Source organism: Sphaerodactylus townsendi, linkage group LG11, assembly GCF_021028975.2.
Source record: "Sphaerodactylus townsendi isolate TG3544 linkage group LG11, MPM_Stown_v2.3, whole genome shotgun sequence".
NCBI lineage: Eukaryota > Metazoa > Chordata > Lepidosauria > Squamata > Sphaerodactylidae > Sphaerodactylus > Sphaerodactylus townsendi.
The window spans coordinates 70,063,558-70,084,475 of record NC_059435.1 but is presented as its reverse complement, the minus strand read 5'-3'; the positions used below and the strand labels follow the sequence as shown (position 1 = coordinate 70,084,475).

The following is a 20,918-nucleotide window of genomic DNA, read 5'->3' as shown; positions in this document are numbered from 1 at the left end:
GGGAGTCCATAATCCTTTGGATCCTTTCTGAACCAAACTTCACTAGAACCTGGCTGAGATCTCATCAAGGAGAGTCTCCTGTATGATACCAACCAGGTTTGGTGAAGTTTCTGGGTAAAAGGGGATCCCAAGAGTTATTGATCCCAAAAAGGATGTCCCATCCCCATTGCTTGCTTACAATGGGAAGCTAATAGTAGATTCTTTTCCATTTCTGATAATATCCTTCTTAAAATCTAAGTTGAGTTACATTTGGACACACAGATGATGATGAGAAATCCAGTTTTGAAGGATTTTAACTCTTGTGTTTTAGCTTGGTTTCTGACTGAGCTAAGGTGTTTGTACTTTTAAAGTTATTGTTGATACCATATTGTTCTTGTTGACCCTCTTTTCCACTTACAGAGCCAGTTTACTGTTTTTCTTTGAAATAAATATTCAAAAACATTTAACCTACTGATGCCTCAATTGATGTAATTTTATTGGTATCTATTTTTATTTTTGAAATTTACCAGCAGCTGCTTAATTTCCCATCCTCGATTTATACGCGAGTCAATAAGTTTTCCCAGCTTTTTGTGGTAAAATTAGGTGCCTCGACTTATATGCGGGTCGACTTATACACGAGTATATACGGTAATTAAAAATAATCCTTATTTCATGGTGAATAACCTTCGGACTGTAATGTATTGTTAATCGTAAACTCTGTAGAGTTTTCCTTTGAAAGCATTTCATTAAAAACTGTTTTAAAGTTTTAAAAATCGAATTTAAATTTTTAAATCCATTTTTAAAAAATTCTTAAACAATAATTGATTTTTTAAAATCCGCCCTGCTTTCCAGTGGGGTGATAATTACCCTGATAGCAAACAGCTTATTTTTTTCTTATGCCAGTTCGGTGTCTGAACAGCTGTGAAGGAGAATGGGTGAAACAGAAAGGAAAATGGACTGCTGGGTTGAAGAGGCCAGAGAAACCGAGGCGGAACTAGATGGAGTACTGATGATCCTAGAGGAAAGAGGGGGATGGGATGGGATGGGATGGGATGGGATGGGATGGGATGGGATGGCTGAAAAGCCATGAAAGCTCTGGGTCTAGCGTAAGATATCTGTTGGGACCTGAGCTGAGATCTGTTGCCTTTACCCAGCTGAACTGATTTCTCTGCCTGGATGTCATTTTTCTAAACAGTGATGTAAATGGGTAAGAATTGGTTATGTTCTGGATAACATGGCTCAAACTAGATTGTTCTGGGCTAGAGAGAATCAGGTAAAGAACTTCCTCTTGGTTCAGTTAAATATTAAGAATATTGGATAATGTTTTCGTTGGAATGTAGGGAATGGGATGATAACTTACAGGTTCAATGTTGTCTGCTCTAGATAGTTATTACACCAGGAAAGAAGGGGCACTAAAATAGAGCCCATTTAGACATGGCCAGCCCAACCCAGCAGGGAGATGGCGGCGAAAGGACTTGTGGAATTGGCACGGGCTTGCACCAATGTGGGTTCCCACCTCGCTGCTGCAAGTGGCAAATGCGCCTGCGGGGCAGGGTAAAGAGGATGACAGGCCGGCGCCGCACAGCTTGGTGGCGCCCAATCTGAAAAAGAGCTGAGGCCTCAGAGCTCTGCCGGCCTAAACCTGACCATCAATGCAGCTGGGGGAGGGCCTGGGACGTTCCTGGGGCAGAGCCAACTGTAGTTGGCTTCCACCGGGTTTTCAACCCAAGGGCACACCCAAGCGTAACCCTCAGACTTATGCCACTCAAAAGGTTGATGTAAGTCCGTTTTTGGCTGTGGAGGCTTTTGAGGTGGCCAGGGTTTTCCAGATCCTTGCTACACTGCTTGGAATCCCTCAGGAGGTGGTGCAGCAACTCTGGATTGGGCTATAAGTAACTAAAAGCCTATCAGGGAAAACATGTGCAGACTTACTCAGTCTTCTGAGAGCATAGATTTCACTGGGCTTAGAATAACTGCATCAGATTGAACTACAGAAAGCTCACACTGGTGCTGATGGTATTCACTTTAGAGCAGACTGTGCTATTACTAATATTTATTTGTAAAATGTTTATTGTACCACAGTAAAAATAATGTAAAGAAATAAAACCAAACAAAATATACTTAATACATTCTACATGTAATACAGTCACAGAGCACTTGAACCTGAGTGCTGAATCTGCTGTTTCAGTAACGGTACATTGGTCATTGTTTATTGTGCTGCCTTTCAAGAGCTGAGAATCAAGCTAGAAAATAAAATTGTTGCAATATGCATTCTCTTTTACTGTGGTGTTTACACTGTGTTGTATTAATGGTTTTATAGAAGGCAGTGACCAGTATTAGTGTTGAAAGTACAATTCAATGATCCTTGTCTCCAAACCAGTCCTGGCTTCTCCTGTTGTACATTTTCCCCATAAATCCCCAGATAGCTGGTTCTAGGATTGAAAATGAAAAACAATATCTGAAAGTAGTCTAATATGAAAATGTACATCTCTTTTAGCCAATACAAACTATTCCATTACAGATTCAGTTCTGCAAGATTTGTAACTGGTGTTCCAAATATTGAAACTGAGGCAGTAGCTTTGTAAAAGCCAACAGAAAGTTGAAGTGGCACCAGTCTACCTTAGATCCAATAGAGCTTGTCTGGAGATTTCAGTTCACTTCTTTTCCTTTCCAAAATTAACCTCCCCCAACTAACCTGATCAAATTTATCCAGTCTCTTTTTAAACGCCACCTGTGTCACAACTCCAGACTTGATCAATGAAGGAATTAATACTTTGAAAGCAGAATTTTCGTTTATTGATGGCAACCATAGGAAAGCTGTTGACTTATATTGTCAGAACTGAGTACATTAAAACAGGCAAAGCATTATATACCCCGTCAGGCCCACAACTTTCCCTGAAGCGGAAAGGTGCTATTTCACACTCATATGCTCACGTGCACACACATTCCTCAGATGGTGAGAACTTGGATGAAAACACTGCAGTTTCCACCACCCACCTCTGCATTTGCAGAGATGAGGGCAGGCTGGCACAGGGAAACATTCCCAGACCTGCTTAAGTAGTAAACATTCAGTAGACAGAGATATGGCAGGACCCAGGCTAAGGCACTAGAGGGTCATGCCAACCTGTGATTTTGACAGTCAGTAGTTTTTCTGTTGGTAAGGTCCATAAATTGCGTATTATGTGATGAACTTATTAGTTCATCCTGAATCTCTGTCCAACTTTCCTGGGTGCCTACAAGTGTTAGTATTATGAGCCTGCCTTTATAAGCCTCTGTCATGTGTTCCCCCTTAGTCATTTTTTTCTCAACTGTAAAGCTCCAACTGTTTAGCCTCACAGGGAAGGTTTTTCAACCAAGCCCATGGTCATTTCAGTTGTGTTCTTCTGCAGCCTTTTGCCATTCCACTTTCTGTTTTGAGATGGGGCGATCGGATGTTCAGTGTTTCAGAATGTACTTCAATATAGCTAGCTGCATTTTCCTGGAACAAATAATGTCAATATCTGCTGTCTTTCATACCGATAGCTGTTTAGAAACAGTTTTTATAATTATCTTTTAAAAAGTAAGCCGCTGAGCTTCTGAAACATGTAAAACCTGGAGATGCATACATAATCTTCCCTCCTAAAAATTTGCTTTCTTGAGCTGCTACAACCACAAAATTGCCTGTTTGTTATGAAAGCTGGTTTCTGTTAAGTGATAACTCCTAGTGTACTCTTCTTCAGCCTTCTGTGTTCCTATGAGGTCTGGGCAAGTGAGCCCCACTGAAACTGACAAAGATAGTGCAAACAACTGTACTTTGAGCCGTACCCCAGGATATTGTCTGAAATAATAGCACTATCTGTACTACTAATGACAGTGTTTGTGACATGACTGCACAGTTCATTGGAGCTTTCCCTTTTCCATGTGAATTGTGGGCTCAAATGTTACATGTACCTTTTTTCCAGAAAGTGGTCCAGTTAAAACATGAGACCCTGATGAAAAATGGATTTTAACTGTTGCTGTTGCAAAGTGCTTGAATGACAACCGCTATCTGTGCAGAGCAAAGCCATAGTGTGGAACTCACTTTTGCACATCTGATAGGAAAACTCAGAGCCAACCAGAGCATTGTTCCTAAATGTAAATGTAACATTTAAATGCAAATTTAAACATTCTATCTACATTCAGAAGTCACAACAGTTTTAGATTAAGCTGGAGGACATCTGTGTCAGGTAGGAATGCAGTTTTGGTCCTGAACTGCAACTCTCTGGTCTGATCCAGTTGCAGTTCACTGGGACCTGAACAAATTGGCCCTGGTTTACTTCTTGCAACCTACCTCACTTTACAATCTCACTTTGCGGGCGATAAACGTCAATTTTTTCATGACAAATAGGAGCTTGATCAAATTAAATGTGTTTTGGTCAAGCTCTGCTCCCCAGTGGACACCAGAGGGGAGTGTTGGAATACAGCTAAAGTTGTGTTTTGTGCCAGACATCAACATCATCTGTTTAATCTCAGATTGTTGTGATACTTAAATACAGCCACTGAGATGCTTGTATTTTCCATCGTATAAGCATGTGCATGTGTGTGTGTTTTCCCCCTTGCAGTTATACCACCTCCAGACAAAAAAATGTCTGGTTGCCCAAGGTCATCCAAGTCAGAAGGGAGGACCCGTTGTGGTCAAGGAGTGTGACTACAGTGATCAGAATCAGGCAAGTGACCAGTGTTTGCTTTCAGCTTGCGTTGTCTCCTGGCTATACAGTTTCCCATTGTTGTTTAACTTTGCTCAGGCTACTTAAGGTAGTGACGAACCTGTTCAAACATGGAAGTAGACTCTACTGGGAGCGTCAGTTTGCTGGACTCCAAATGCTCTGGTCATCCATGTCTTTGTGAGCATTGCAACACCAGGAGGCATCCTATTCAGTGCTCATGCTTATTAGATTTTTAAGGAAAACTACTTCAAAGTGGAGCTTAATCAAATTAAAACAGTAAGGCCAGTATAAAACAGCCAGTTTAAATTGTATACGAAACCATAACCATAATAATGAGCATCTACCTGGTCACCCCAAAAGTAATGTATTCATTCATTAGCTTTCTTAGCCACCATTTTTTTATTCTGCTTCAGGATTAGTTTCTAGAAAGATTATTGTTTTTCCTGCATCAAACCCTAGAAGCAGCTTCATGAGAATGCTGTACGTTTGAGAGCTCCAGCAGCTATTTAGCTGGTAAAAAAAGCAAGCAAATAGGTCAATATCCTGTTGTCCCAGAAGGTTTCCTAGTGGGCGCTGCAGAGCGATAGAATTAGATGGATTCACGAACCCATGATTGCTTCATCCTAGGCTTCTGGAGCCATATTTGGTTTTGTTGGCCAAGAGTAGCCGGTGGACCCCTCTCTTTTTTTTGGCAATTGAACCTCTTTCACTCCATTGCCTTAATGCTTTTCTGCCATTTTTTAAAAAGTTGTCAATTTTAGGGTCCCACGTTTTAAAGAGATGGCTCCATAAATCTGTGTACGGTTGCAAATTGGAGTATTAGCGGGGCCCAAATTTATTAAACACTTCTACAAGCAGGTGTTCTATGGAAAAGCCGCGTTTACTTGGTGAATTTCTTTACTTCCTACTCTGAACCCTCCCAGCCTCTCCTAAAGGATATCAAGGTCATTGGTGTAGCAGGCCACTGATAGGTCCAAGAGGATGAATCAACAGGGAAAAACTCCCCTGTTTCTCTCCCAGTGAAGATTATCAGTCAGTGTAATGAAGGCAATTTCTGTCTCAGGCCTGAATTTGAAGTGAAAGGAATGTAGATAATCTGTTTCCTCTGAGACCATCTGAAGCTGTGAAGGTTCCACCTGCTAACGCACCGTGTCCAAAAAAGACCACAGAGTGGTAGTTGTTTAGGTCAGTGGGAAGTCTTTGAGATGGAACTAATCTCTGCTCTGCTTGCTTCAGACTTGGTATTTAAATCTCTCTAAATAGACCCTATCCATAGACCCAGTTGTGTTGTCTGTTATGGAGGGGTTTATGAATGTAACCTCTGAGTGTACACAGTTTAAAAACAGAAATCATATATAATATGCCTTGTTAACCCAGCAAAAGTCCTACTTCCATTGCTTTCTTATAGACAAAAATTGTAGGGGGGAAATGTTCAGGGGCTTTAAACCTGTTATATCCAGAGTTCAAAATGGTTTCTTAGAAATGTATTCGTCTCCTGTTGAAGCCAGTTCTTTAGTTTGATGCATTAGAGGCATATTTTTACATCTCAGGAGAACAGCAAATGTCTTTGAGCTGTTATAGAATAGAATAGAATCTTTATTGGCCAAGTGTGATTGGACACACAAGGAATTTGTCTCCGGTGCATATGCTCTCAGTGTACATAAAAGAAAATACATTTGTCAAGAATCATAAGGTACAGCACTTAATGATTGTCATATAGGTCTAGTAAGCAATCAGGAAACAATCAATAGTAATAAAAACATAAAATGTAAAATCATAAAATAAAATGAAATGTCAGCACAGGCTATAGTCATACAGTCATAATTGGGAGGAGATGGGTAATAGGAATGATGAAAAAAGTAGTGCAGTAATTATATAATAAATATATAATAAATAGTTTGACATTATCGAGGGAATTATTTGTTTAACAGAGTGATGGCATTCGGGAAAAAACTGTTCTTATGTCTAGTTGTATTTGGATACTAAGGTTTACTTAAAAATAAACAACACTAAATGTATTAATTGCTCCCATTCCTAGGTTTGGCTTTATAATGAAGACCATGAGCTGATTTTAAACAATCTGTTGTGCTTGGATGTGTCCGAAACGCGCACTTCTGATCCACCACGCCTGATGAAGTGCCATGGGTCAGGAGGGTCTCAGCAGTGGGTGTTGGGGGTAAGTGTGCTGAGAACAGGGATAGTTGGAGACTGGAGGGGAAGGGAATGATAAACACTGCTTTGGGTCTCCACTGTGGAGGAAGCATGGAAAAGTGAAGAAAATAAATATATAGTAACTTTAGTGCTCTAAGTGTGAGAAAGAACAAAGATTTTACCATATTGGCTTGCAGTAGAGATTCCTATAAAATGGTCTGTAAAACTTCATTACAGTCTATATACTGTGCTCTCAGGGTACGTGATCCATGATATGGACTATTGCTACCAATTAAGTTCCAGTAAATATTGCATGAGTATATCCAGCCAGTAGGGTACACCCATGTAGGAAAGAAAACATTTTGTCCAGACATAGATTTGACACAAAACTGGTCTCATTTCAGTTCCATGTGTAGGTTGACTGCCTCTCTAGTAGCTTTCTAAACAAACTGGCAGAGACTTTAGAATTCTTTACATGCAAAGATCCTGGTGACAACCACATCACTGACTACTCCCACAGCCAGATCAGCTCCTTCGTTTTCTGATGAACTGGAGCTGGCCTAAGGGCTGGTTGGAATTCCAATGCTAAATATAACTCATCACATGTGAGCGGTCATTTTATGAGACAAAATAGGTTAGTCAGATCTGCTTCATTTTGATTTCCAGCTAGGTTTTGTAACAAACCACTTCAGTTGCCTTAGCGCAGGGGTGCTCAACCTTTTTGCCCGTGGGCACATTTGGAATTTTGACACGACGCTGTGGGTACAGCAACAAAACAGTGGCCACAAAATGGCGGGTGCAGGGGCAGCCACAAAATGATCACCACAGCTTAATACAGTAACAGAGTAGAGTCTCATGCTGTGCTGGCAACTGCTGCCAAAGCAACATTTACAAAAGTCTGCAAGCCAGTCAAATCTCCAGTAGTGAGTCGGAAGCCCTATTTGGCCCCATCTGCTTCTCAGAAACACTTGGTGGGCCCAAGAAAAGGTGTCAGTGGGTGCCATGCTGCCCACAGGCACCATGTTGGGGACCCCTGCCCTAGTGGATTATATCTGCACTCAGAGCTGAACAGGGCCCATGTTACCCTGTTAATTCTCCTGGAACAATTCCCAATTTGAGGTTCCATTGAGCCAGGGAATCCTGTAGTGACTTGTTACAATGGGACTGGGTGGCACTGTTTGCCATTAGTCAATTTTGTCAGTTCTAGAAGGTGGTGGTGTCCCACCAGAGGGGCTGATGGTGCCTCCCATGGTATTTAACATCTGTATGGAGTAGCCTTAGTGAAGTAGTTCAGAGATTTGAGCTGAGGTGTCATCAGATTATAAGTGGCACTCAGCTAAGTCACTTTTGGAGGGAGGCTCTGGAAGTCAGGGGTCAGTGCTGGCAATCGTGACTGACTGGATGTGGGTTAATGAACTGAAGCTTCAGTTCCTGATTTCTAAATAAGAATTTATATCGTTGGAATCTGAGTAACTGCTGAAAGTCCTAGTAAGATCATCTCTTTACAGGCACAGTAATAAGAATGACATTGTACTGTTTTATCTCAACTGTTTTAGCTCAGCTCTTCCTTGATATTCTTTTCTCTCCAGAAAAACAGTCGACTCTATCAGGTGTCTGTTGGGCAATGTATGAAGGTTGTCGACCCCCTTAGCATCAAAGGGTATGTGACCATGGCCATTTGTGATGGTTCTCTTCCTCAGCAATGGCGTCTGGAAAGCTGAGAGTCAACAGAGGTGTGTTTTCTCACTAGCAGATATTTGAACTGAGAATTTGGAAAGTTTCCGCTCCTAGAACTGTTATTTCCGATAGAGAGTATTTTAAAGAAACTATTTTAATGGCAGTCTGAAAAGCCCACAGCTGGCTATAATGTTCAGATGAGACAAAAGCAATTGGCAACTCCCTCTACACTAGTAGAAGTGCAATTAAACTGTTCCTTGGAGTTCCTTTGCATATGGAAAAATGCTAAGTAATAAGTAAAACGGTGTAATTTAATTAGTTGGTAAAATGAGTACCCAGCTTGCTTGGGGGTAAAGTGTAGATGACTGGGGAAGGCCATGGCAAACCAGCCCCTAAACACAGCCTGCCTAGTAAACGTTGTGATGTACATCACTCCTTGGGTCAGTAATGACCCAGCGCTTGCACAGGGGATATCTTTACCTTTTATTAATCCGTGGGAAATTTAACTAATGATCTTATCCAGTTGTCTGAAGCAGAATATGATCCTGTCCTTCCTATATTTGCACAAGTATCATGGTACTAGACATGTTCATTTTCCATTTTAATGGCTGAATTATTTTAGCTGGTATGGAACAATCATGTTTTATCTGAAAATCATTTGTATATTTAATTTAGTTTTAAAATTAACGTTATATAATGAAAATGGTTTTTTGTCTTGCAGTATTTAAAATAAAGTTATTGCAGTTTATTTGTGGTGCTGTCTGGATGTGACATTTTAAAAGAAATGTGATGCTTTATTTGGTAGCATCGTGAGCTGTTCTCCTTAGCCTGTAAGCCAGGAGGTTTGCAGAAATAGAACTAAAACGCTGATGATGGTGGCAGTAAAGGCGTAAGTCAGAAAAATACACTTCTGCCTTAGGACTAAAGTATAGATTACAAAAATCTGAACAGTATGCATGGCAGAATCAGAAAAGCTTTATAAATGGTTTGCAATGTTGCTTTTCTAAAAAGTGCTTGACTTTAGAAATGAACCAGCAGGGGACCCACAAAGACTTATTGGGTGGGGTAGTTATTTCCCCCTCCCCCACTATTTCCTCTTTTCCTTCCCTGGCAGACCCCATAGCCTCCTCCCTTTACATGTTTCTGTTCTTCCCAGATTTCCACAAGATAACATACTTTTACCTGTCCTCCTGCCTTCACCTTTTGCTCTTCCTTCCCCTGGCAAAGTCTGGCCAAGTTTCATAGGGCCAATCTGGGCCAGTTGTATGGGTAGCAAGTCTCCAGTGATCATCGTAGGTCTTGTATCCATCAAGTCCTATTTCATGGGCACATGACAGAAAGGTCACAGGGCCTTTCACAAGGTGTTTTGGTCTCCAAGTGCTCTCCACTTCCATCTCTCCTTCATTCACCAACCAACCGTTTATCTGCCTTCCCCATCTTCAGCTGTATTATTTACTGCAGTTATATGCTGTGTCCTCTGCAATGGAGGTTTAAAGTAGCTTATATCAATCACTTGGCATTTTATACTCACAACTCTGAGGTAGGTTAGGCTGAGACCATGAGAATGGCCCAAAGTTACTTAATGAGCTTTCACAGCAAACTGGTGATTCAGACCTCAATCTCCCAGTAACTAGCTTGAAGCTCTAACCACTGCATCACTCCTGTGGCTGCTGTTGAGCAAGAAGCCAGGCCCAGGTGAATCATGCAGGTTGGGCAACAGCAAATTGCCTAGTGATTGCTGCCAGGCCTGGCTCCTCTCCCAAAGGCTAAAGCAATCCCGGAAAGCCCCCCTCCCTGCCCAATTTTACTGACCAAAGCCAAGTCTAGTAATATTGTTGCCTAGCAACTGCCACTGACAGCATACCTTTCTTAAAGCTACCAGTATTCTTTTTATCCCTTTTGGGGTGGGGAAAGCTAACCCTTCTGCCAATTTTTTAAATTTGTATTTTTCTGAAAATCTGGGACATTTTCTAAGTTTGTAGACAAATAAATCTTGCCTGTCTAAGGCCCCAGTATACAACTTTAAATATCCACAGCTTTGGCCACATTGAGAATTTGCTATATTCACTACTTTGCAGATTACTTGGGAGAAAGCATGCTGGTGATACTCAAAAGTAACATATACCAAGATAAATTCACATCTGTTATAGTTGGCTACTAAGCTAACCTGCTTAATTGACAACATCCCTACTTAATTTGTGTTTCTGTGTTTCACTTGAACAGTTAGGTTTTGAAACCTCACTACCAAGATAAAGATCCAAATCATTCAGTCAACTAAGTAGTAGTATGTGTGTACTAAGTATCTCAAGTGATCCTGTGGATGGATAACATTCCTAATAGCCAGATCCCTGACTGCAGAATGTGAGGTGTTGCAGGCATAAGCTGCCCTTTTCATTTAAATGAAAACAGCACCCCTGCATGATAAAACATATTTTCCATTTAATTGGGTAGGGAAGTGGCTTCTGTGCGTCAGGTCAACTAGCAAGGCTGTGGTCACATGAAAGGAATCCTTCCCAGGGCATAATTATCATGAGATAAAGCCGGAAGGGGTGTGTGTGTATCTGAGAATCCACCACAATTGTTACTATGCAGATGGAGGATGGATGGGTATCTGCGGAAACTGTGAACAAGCTAAGGTAGTGCATTATGATTACATCTGTCATACATGAAACCATGGCTGGACTAAGCATTTCCCAAGAAATGCACGGGAGACTGTTAGTTTTGCCATCATAGAGGATCATTCAGTTTTCTCCAATCCACTTTGCTTTTTTCTCAGCAATTAAAATATAATCTCAGTAAACCGCTTCTTGGTAAGGAATTGTTATACAAAACAGGAACTGTGCTAAATTGATTCTGTCTTGGCATAATACTGCAAAACTGTACTGAAATCTTGAGCCTGCTTAAAATATTCTGTGGAAGTCGCACAGTATGGAAGGATACATCCTGCCACAAAGAATAAACACTCCCAAATGAAAATGTGGAACATGGTGCTTTATAGATGTAAAATATTTTATTTGTAAATGCTGATCTTCTAAATCTGTTTCCACAAATTTCAAAGCCCATAACACTCTGTATACTTCAAAAATTTCATTTTTGCCAACATTAGATACTATTATACAGAACAGAAAAAAACCTGTAGGACAAATACTGGTAGGATGTTGGAATATTGTACAAGAGAAGAAAAATATTCAAGAAACAATTTCATACAGCTATTTATCAAGAGAAAAATATATACAATTGATTTATTCTGTAAGATAAAAATACATCATGCCATATACATTACAAGTTCAGAACTGTATCACTGAATATACCAACAGTTTTACAGTCCACTTTAGTTGTGCACACAAAAAAACTTCATTTTTTTTAATATTTAGACTGTGAAGTGTCAGTACCAGAATTTAAAGTACAAAATAAAAAACTAACCTGGTTCAAAATGTTGATTAGGTTTCTACAAACACAAACAGTGTTTATTTTTAAAAAGAAATGTAAACAAAACAATCCATACAAACACATTTTTAAATTACATTTTCCAAAACCCTACTGCCAGAGTCCTGCAGCTGAAAACACAATTACACCTAATTTTTTCCTTGTTTTTATTTTTAAAGAAGGCAGCTATTGTATTAGACTTACGTTCTCACTACACAGTTCTATTTTCATTACATGATTTTAGTGTAAGCTGAACGGCCATCTAATCTTCGCTACTTTTTGCTGGAAAAAAAATGTTCAGCCTCTATTTTGGGTGGTTTTAGCAGTTATTCACAGTTATCACAAATCCTAAGCACAAAAAACCTGATTTAAGAAATAGGGATGTGACAATATAATACAGATAAAATAAATCAGTCAGTCTAAATTTCCTCAGACATCTACAAAAGTCATAATTGTAATATACATGCTCTCTACCACTCTTAAGGGTTACTTAAAAAGTTTATTAATAGAACACAATTGAGCCTGCTTTAAATATTAAAAAAATAAAGTAAAACCTCTCTTTAAATTGAGATTTTGGTTATTCCATAACATCTGTAATGGCATGTTTAATAATACAGAAGATCATATTGTAACATCCCTATCAGAGTCTTATAATAAGCACCCGAACTTCTGCAGAGCCTGGTAGCATTTGGTCAATTACTATTTTTTTTTGTATACTGTAATGTTTTTTTCTTAAAATATTTACACTTTTGTACAAAGTAACAGGGTTGTTAGTTCTGCAGGTAACAGCAGCAGCTTGGCTTCTAACTTTTCCTTTTAAAAATAGCTTCATTCACTTATTTCAATAATAAATACAAAAAGTTTCTCTTATTTTACAGAAATCAAAAACTACAATAAACTGACTCATGGAATCAAGTATTTTAAATGTATTTTAGTGCAAGTTATTTTTTCCCTTAGCTCTATCCCTAAGGAAGTCATTTCAGTACATTCCTTGTTCAGTGGTGTTTATTTTATTTTAATTTTTTTTTCTGCATTTAGAGGGCCTGCCCCTTTAATAAGTAAGGCTGTGGCCAGCACTTTGGACGTCTCCCTTTCGCTGGTGATTTCAGTCTACATTCATTGATGCCCCACTGCCCTTCAGCAGGTCAGCCGTAGCTTTTCTGCCCAAGTTCAATGATTTCTCCTTAGTGAGTTCATAAAGTCAAAAGTGCTGGACCGGTCTGGAGATCAGTGTCGCCTCCGTGTGCCTGGGCAGCCAGGCAACGCCACCTTCTGCCGGCTTCCGCTTCTGACGCTTGCTTGACACGCAAGTTGAAGGAAGTGTAATTTACAAAAGTGATTTGTGTTCACAACCCCCCCCCCCCCACCCTCAAACATCACTTCTTCCTTGGGACAAGCAACCCTCTGAGACAGCAAGGAATGCATCTAGTTCATCCATTTTCGGCAGTTTACCGCTCCACAGTGACATGGAATCTTGTGCTGGTCATCTTCAAAATCAAACTTATAGTCATAACAGAGCTGGAAAAAAGTGATAATCGTCAGGGGAAGAGTTAGTGCTTTAGGCCTTGCCAAACACCAAACCCACCAACCTTTGCAGCTGTATGGATAAACACATCCTCCGTTTCATCACAGTGTCGGATTTAAAAAGGCTGATGTTACTGAAAGAAGAGATTAGCATTGCAGTTATGATGGCCCACCTCCCCAGTCAGTACAAGGGTGAACGGCAGTTTTGACCTGCAACGTGATACATGGGGAATTTAATGATCAAGCCCCAGCTAGTTTATTATTGGAGCTAGAGCTCTTGTATTCCTCTTCTCAGGCCTGAAACCCATGTGCAGACTTAAAAACCTGAATCCTCACATGAGGATCAAGTTTCAAGCAGAGAAACATGTGTAAGTACCCACTTGAACCGTCTTCACGGTGACTTTCTAATGGGGGAGGGGGCGGCTACACAAATAATACTAAAAAGGTAGTACAACCCTCAGATTTTCAGCATTCTATGTAACTTTGTGCTTCAGCATACACTTTTTGAGATACAGGTTCTCATTACAATTATGTAAACAAATCTCTAAAAATTGTAACTTCTTTACAATCTCAACACTTTCAGCAGGCTTCCATCCAGCCATTATCTGCAACTGCTGCCCCACATACGGTCTAGTTTCTGTAGCAGTCGCTGAAAGCAGCAGAGAGAAAGAGCTGCGACTGACCAGAAATTGGTGCAGAAACTCAGTAGACTTTTAAAACAAAATGCTGGTGGACAGTGCATCTTGCACTTTTGACAAAGTGATCTGAAAGGAGAAATGGAACATATTCTGTAAAGGAAGATATAAATCTCACCTCTTCTCCTTTCTGGATTCTCCTGCTGGAGCTGATGATAATCTTGTGTCCCCTTTCAAAGGTTACCACCTCAGCCACACAGTTTGGTGCGCAGGAATGGTTAATATACCTATGCGTGGGGGGATCAGTATTTTATTTGACTGTGGACTACTGTAAATTGATTATACTATTAAACAGACATTCAATCACTGCACTCTAAACAAGAATGGCTACATCAACAGCTTACAGCTACACATCTGTCAAGACAGCAGCAAAATCAAGACTATAGCAAGTTAATACACCAGCTTCATATTTCAGAGAAAGTATGGACATTGAATGAGCCCACTCAGAAACTAAAGGATGTTACTGAAGAAAGCATCCAGCAGACCCTCCCAGGAAAGAGGCAGCGAAAGGAACGTATCTCATCTCCAAGAATGAGATGACCATTTCTATAGAGCCACCCACCTTGCAGGACCTCCTGTCAATGTGGCATCAATGACATGGTCATTGTCAATGCGGAACATGTACACCCCACGATTCTAGAGGGTGGAAAAAAAGAGAAGATTTCACTCCACCACCCTCTAAATCTTTGTTAGGCAATGTGAATGTTTGCAACAGCAGTCACGCTGCCTTACCTGAGATTCATACAGCTTCTCTTTCCTGTTGGCTACCTCATTGCGGATGATAGTTCCGATATATTCAATGACCATGGTGTGCTTTTCAATGTCCCTAGCAGCATATAAGCCCAGGCCCTGTAAAGACAGCGAACAGTTATAGCAAACTCGGGTCCCAAAACCCCCTTCTAAATACCAAAGTGTATACAGGAACCACTACACTGGTTTAGGACGAAAATTTAGATGAAAAACAGCACTACCACAACCCAAGAATTAATGCCATCCAGACACAGATATTGTAACTGACCTGAATACGTGAACGTGCCAAATACACATTGGATTTCCATTCGGTCTTCATTTTTCGGTATTGTGAGGACTTTGAATGAACAAACTGTTTACTGTAAGGTGCATTCAGTTCTCCGGTAACTGTGCTCTGAAATGACTTTGAAGTGCTGGTGCTATTCAAGGTGTGAGGCCTGTAGGAGTGGGTCATAGAACAGAAGAGACATACAAAGAAAACTGAAGATCTCTCTGAATTGTTGTGTGTTTTGAATTTTAAAAAATTCCAGACAGACATTCAAAGCCAGCTAGCAGAGACGACAAAGCAGCTTCCCTGGCTTGGACATGCACATACACAGCCGACAACAGCAGGGTTTGTAAGCAGCACACAGAAGCACAAATATCCTACGCAGCCTATAAACCCTGGGCTGTACTATGTGAATTTAAAAGAAAATACCTTAACACAAACCTCTTGACATGGGTACTCATTTTCGGCTCAGAGCGGGCACAGCCGGTGGGGTTGATGGCAAGCGGGAGTTCCATGAGTGGATTTCGGCCATACCGGAAGGTGTAATTCTCACAAGCCTCAACCCCGGGAAGCTGAAAATACACCAAGGGTTTACATGTCAGCGTGGATGCCGAAGAAAGAGCCAAAGAAATGGCCAGTGGTGGTTTCAGCAGTGTAGTTAATGAGCACAGCTGCGGCTTTGCTACAAGCAGGCAACCCAAGCACTTTGCAAACCTCCCATTTTCCTTGCTGATTTTCCTTTACAAGCAGGTCCCCACAGCTGCCTTTTCAGATCCTGCTCACAAGACTTATCACCATTCTTTGCATGATACTGTGCACAGATGATACCCTCTTGTCTACTCCACCACATATGCATTCTCATATTCCCTGGCAGGGAGGCGATACCTCCCCATATCTAACTTGTATTTCCTTTCTTAAGTTTTTTGAAACCTCCCTCAAAAAGGGAATCTACAGCTTAGGAAAAAGGTATACCTGCCTTCTGCATGACAGGGAAACAGGAACTATAGACATATGGCACCAGGATTCAAGGCAGTTACTGTAAGAAAATCTTTTGCCATCACATTAGTCTATCCTGTTTTGCGCAATGGCCTCCCAGATGCCCCAGATTGCCAACAAATAGGGTACAAAGTCCAAAGCATTCCTCTGATGTTGGCTCAGACCACGGGTATTCAGATGTTTACAGACTCCCCCTTAGTCGCCATGGCCAGTAGCTACTGATCGAGCTACCCATCCATGAATCTGTCCCAGTGCCCATTCAAAGCCACCTATTCATGTGGTCATCATTACTGTTCACTAGCAGTGAATCCCCTAATTTAAATACTCCTTTAACTGGATCTGCTTTACATCTACGCTGCGCAAGGTCATGCAACATACTTTGTCTTGGGATGTTTGTTAGATCTGGGCATAAATCTTAGACAACCAAGCATAGCAATTCATGCATTTGATGAAATGGGCTCCGGCTCATTAAAGCTTTCTTAGTCTTTATGATGCCATAAAGACTCTACTGTTATAATACCAGTTTTAGGTCACTGTCAAACATCAGTATTAAGCAAGAACAGATCAAGAGCCGATTTGAGGAAAGCCACTCACAGATTCTGCTATTCTTGCCACTGCAGAGACAGTCAAACCAAAGAGGTCTTCGCCCTTCAGATATGCAGGGAAAAGCTGAAGCATTTCAGAACTCTTCCGCACAGCAACAACAGGATCCAGGATTTTATCCCAAACACCTGCATGCACACATACACAGGGGGAAAAAAGAACAGAAGAAGTCTAGGACTCTGTGTTTATACCACCTGAAGGACATGGGTACTATGGATGTAGCATGAAGATGTCCTCTAGAACTTGGGGGAGGAAGATGGTGCATTTCTCTCACAATAAATTCTTTACACTGGATCACAGGCATATATTTTGCTCTATGCTGCAGCAATGTGCTGTGTGCTGTATTGGGAAACAGTCTGAAGTCATCACAAGGGATAGTGATTGTGGACATTCACAGTTTGCTACAAGTGATATATTGTAGAAATGTGTTTTGTGTGATGGCCTTCCCCAATTTTGCCTGCCTTTGCTAGGAAACTGCAAGAGGCAATAGAGAGGTCAGTGGTCAGCTAATAATTGCAGGTACTTAACTGACTCAGTGGAATGAAGTGAATCACATAAAATGTTTTCATATTAATTTAGCCTAACCCAACATAAAACAACCACCAAGTTACCCAAGAATACCATATGGAAGTAAAGAATAAATGTGACAAGAAGGTGACAGAGAAGGAAATCAGAGATTCATGTGTTACCTTTTGGGGTTGAGTCAGTAAGAACCACATCTTCATGGCCTTGCTCAGTAATCCTAATCACAAAAAAGGGAAGGCCCTCCTTTTCTTCAATAGAACACAGGTAGCGACACCTGCGGTTGGCATACCGTGTACTCCAATATAACCGGCTGGCCTCGTAGCCCACAGGGTAGAGAACCTTTGAGGAGTGGAAGGCCTGCATCTGGTGAGGCAACAGCTGGCCAATGGTGTGGAAGATAAGGCTCCCCACTCGGAAGGTGTGCTCTCGGTCCCCCCGCTGTACGATGCTGGCAATCTGGCGGACTTCATCACGCTGGATATAGACCCGCCTGAAGACTGCAAAATAACTGAGTTCTTGCTCATGAGCTCCCTTTGGTTTGTGCATGGGGCAAAGCATGGTTTTGTCTTTGAAAAACATGCATTGTGCTTTAATGGCACAGGTAAAGTGATAAATATTGGTGCACCTTAACCTGTGACAGCCGCTGGTGGCGCCCATCTTGTGGCAGAACGTGCATTTCATTTGCAAGCCCCTTCTCAGGGCAAGTTCCACATTTATTAAGGCACCAGCTTGTGTCTCATAGACCTCAGTAGACCAAAGTGCACAATTCAAATGGACCCAAAGGTCTAGGTCAAGGTTAAGAAGTCTTGCTGGTCCATCTGTTAACCCATCACCCTCTTCATGACAGAAACAACACTTTCGGTAGTCTTTAGGCACCGGATCAGGTTTAATGGTTGTGCCCAGTCTCCTGAGGAACTCATCTATCTCCTCATCACAAGGAGGCCTGAAGGTCCCTTTAGGAATCACAATCTGGATGTTCCATTTCTTCCACTTCATTCCTTTCCATTTCTTACTGAATGGTCGACAGTCATCAAAACCATTGGGTATTGTTCTCAAACGGGGTTTGAGTTTCACGGTTACCTTCAGCTCGTCTGGTTTTGGCTCCACCCTGGCTGCTTCAAAAGCAAGAGGGAAGGTCAGGGGAGATGATGGTGGAGAAAACCTTTCCTGGATTTGAGGGAGACAATGTACATCCAGTGTGGAAATGTTGTTGTTATACTGATGGTAAACTTTGGGGGGTGCCTCCTTCATGGGGAACTGTGGTAAAGAAGGAATTGATTCCTGTAGGGGGAAAAAAGAAAGCATGTCACACAACTTAAGAAACATACATTCATGCAGTATTATAAAGGGAGAAAAGCTACCATTGGGAAACTGGAAATTCTTAGCTTAATTTATTAATATCAGTCCTTATACTACATAAGTGTTCCTCATTAGACAGCATCAACCTTCTCAATGAAAACTAAATTACTTTTCTAATCCATGAATTCAGACAGAGGACTTTAAACACCATATTAAAATGGAGTAGTAAATTGTTTCTGGAAAGAAGAGCCTCGAGAATCGGCAGTTTACAAGGACTGGTATTAAACCTCTGCAGTGAAACACTGAAGAGAACAACTGTGTATGTGTACAGAGTGGGGTATTTATGCATCCGCACTTACTTCTGTGAGGCCTGACTAGGAGAAACTCCTGGTAGATGCCCTGAAAAAGAGCTGAAAAATTTGGACAAGATCCCAGTAAAATTCACCTACATTAACTCTATACATTTATATTAAGAGAGAACTAAAGGACAAAACTTGCAGAAAATAAGGTGAATTAAAGTAGTTCACCTCTGTTATTTAATCCTACAGAATTCTGAAAAGTAAACCACATGACTAGCCACATCAATGTGGATATTTTGAATGAAATTTTAATGTGTGTTTCGTTAAAGCAGCAATTTCAGGAAGGCCCGGGTATAACGTGCTTGTAAACTTACCTTGCTCTCTGAATTTTTTGCTTGCATGGATGCTGAATAAAGAACAAAGCAGTTATTGCTACAAAAGACAACATCTTTCTCAAGTCTCTCAGACCTCTCTCTGGAATCCTGAAAACGAAAACCCAAACAGCATAAAAATGCAGCTCTAGAAACTACATTTCACATCAGCTAGCATTTAAAAAATAAAATCCCCTTTATTTATATGATTCCATCTTAGTCTAATAATTTGGAGCCCAAATCATGCTCAGAAAGGCCTTGTCATGCTTAGATCTTAACTGTTTAAATAAATGCAAAGTAACACAACTGATTTGTTTCTTGACACACAAAACAATGGCATCATAAAAAAATTTAAAAAAGGAAAAAAGCTTCCCTAAACTCACTGCACTAGTACTACATTTTAGCGAAAGCGAAATCTGTTGAATTCTTTGCCCTTCAAGAAGCAATAAAAAGAACAATAATTTACACAGAGTATAATAATTAAAACAATCTGCATGCATGCACACACATAATCTTAACCCTATGTGCAAAATAAAACCATTCTTTTTGCTACAGTACCTTATTTAGGAAAGATGGATCTTTGAAAGACTTCCGCACACCACTGCCCAGAACTACCACTTTACAGTGTGAACACCATTGTAGCCTTGGACCGGAACACTCTGTAGCACTGGGACTGTGAACCTTATAGCCTGCCAACCCTAAAGACAGTGGGAACAAAATTTGTAATGAAGTGCAGTTTTAATCAAGACATTTGAATTTGCTTTGAACTTTCTATCCTCAAGCCCATATTTCCCCGAATGACACCCTCTTACATTTTAGTCGTTTGGGACTGGCAACACTAGAATGACAGAATGTGCCTCCTGCCCGAAATGGTATAACCTCTATTTTGCCTCATCACCCCCATTAGAACATGTTTTGAATTAATTACAAAAGTGAAGCACAGTCAGTTATTCTCTACACTCAAATTATCTTCCAGATATAAGTTGGGAAAAAGCAATGATCCAAATCCCTTTAATAGCACCAGCTGAATTACCGTTGCCACTTGCGGGAAATGGCATGTTGGGCTGTTTGAGTCCATAAGGCCCTGTGAAACCGAGAGAGCCTGGCTGGGGACCATGAAGCAGCAGCTGTTGTCTGTATTCAAAGGCAGGATTTGCTCTGTGGGGGTTTATCAGTCCCATGGAAGAAGGAACCTCTGGGGCACTGCTGATCTCATAACTGTTGGGAATTCTGACATGCAGGAGGCTGGAAAATGCAGCTACGACACTGCCAATATTCTACAGAAGAAAGAAAAGATGAAACCTACACGCCAAGCCAATTTTAAGAAACAAATAAACAGGCTACAGCAGGGGTGTTGAACTCATTTGTTATGAGGGCTGGAAATGACATGTGATTTGGTTGGGCCACGTCTGGGGCGGGGACAGTGGATGCCTCAGCTGGCCCCAGAACAGCACTTGGGAAGGAGGGTGTATAGGACTGGCAAGCACGCAGCACAGTGGGGGGGACATAGGTTCAAAAGTAAGATGAGGCAAACCCCCCCCCCCCCCCCACACACACACACTCCTGATCTGGCCTGGTAAGAGTGATGGGGCAGGGGAGCTGCTTCAGCTGGCTCGCGATCCTGAGAAGCCTTCTTAAAGGGCCAGGTCCATGCTCAAGGCTGCACGTTT

At 41.2% G+C, this 20,918-nt stretch overlaps 2 protein-coding genes across 3 annotated transcripts in view; one reads left to right on the top strand and one right to left on the bottom strand.

The window, feature by feature from the left end:
• The window catches only part of GALNT11 (polypeptide N-acetylgalactosaminyltransferase 11), a 41,043-nt gene extending 31,803 nt beyond the window's left edge, over positions 1-9,240 (top strand). Inside the window, exons 10-12 of one of the 2 annotated variants that reach the window (XM_048510348.1) lie at positions 4,560-4,664; positions 6,703-6,840; positions 8,405-9,240. In XM_048510348.1, the coding sequence (XP_048366305.1) occupies positions 4,560-4,664; positions 6,703-6,840; positions 8,405-8,536 (375 nt within the window). In that variant the 3' untranslated portion in view covers positions 8,537-9,240. Of the gene's footprint in view, positions 1-882; positions 2,251-4,559; positions 4,665-6,702; positions 6,841-8,404 lie in introns of those variants that run through there. The other variant, XM_048510349.1, reaches the window with a different exon arrangement.
• Positions 9,241-11,483: 2,243 nt separating this feature from the next.
• Positions 11,484-20,918, bottom strand: part of KMT2C (lysine methyltransferase 2C) — a 170,650-nt gene continuing 161,215 nt past the window's right edge. The window contains exons 49-59 of the mRNA XM_048510499.1: positions 20,282-20,525; positions 19,807-19,946; positions 19,252-19,359; positions 17,444-18,560; positions 16,746-16,882; positions 15,585-15,727; positions 15,156-15,324; positions 14,870-14,986; positions 14,700-14,773; positions 14,256-14,364; positions 11,484-13,436 (exon numbers count right to left, since the gene is read on the bottom strand). Coding sequence (XP_048366456.1) covers positions 13,344-13,436; positions 14,256-14,364; positions 14,700-14,773; positions 14,870-14,986; positions 15,156-15,324; positions 15,585-15,727; positions 16,746-16,882; positions 17,444-18,560; positions 19,252-19,359; positions 19,807-19,946; positions 20,282-20,525 — 2,451 coding nt within the window. The 3' untranslated portion in view covers positions 11,484-13,343. The remainder of the gene's footprint in view (positions 13,437-14,255; positions 14,365-14,699; positions 14,774-14,869; positions 14,987-15,155; positions 15,325-15,584; positions 15,728-16,745; positions 16,883-17,443; positions 18,561-19,251; positions 19,360-19,806; positions 19,947-20,281; positions 20,526-20,918) is intronic.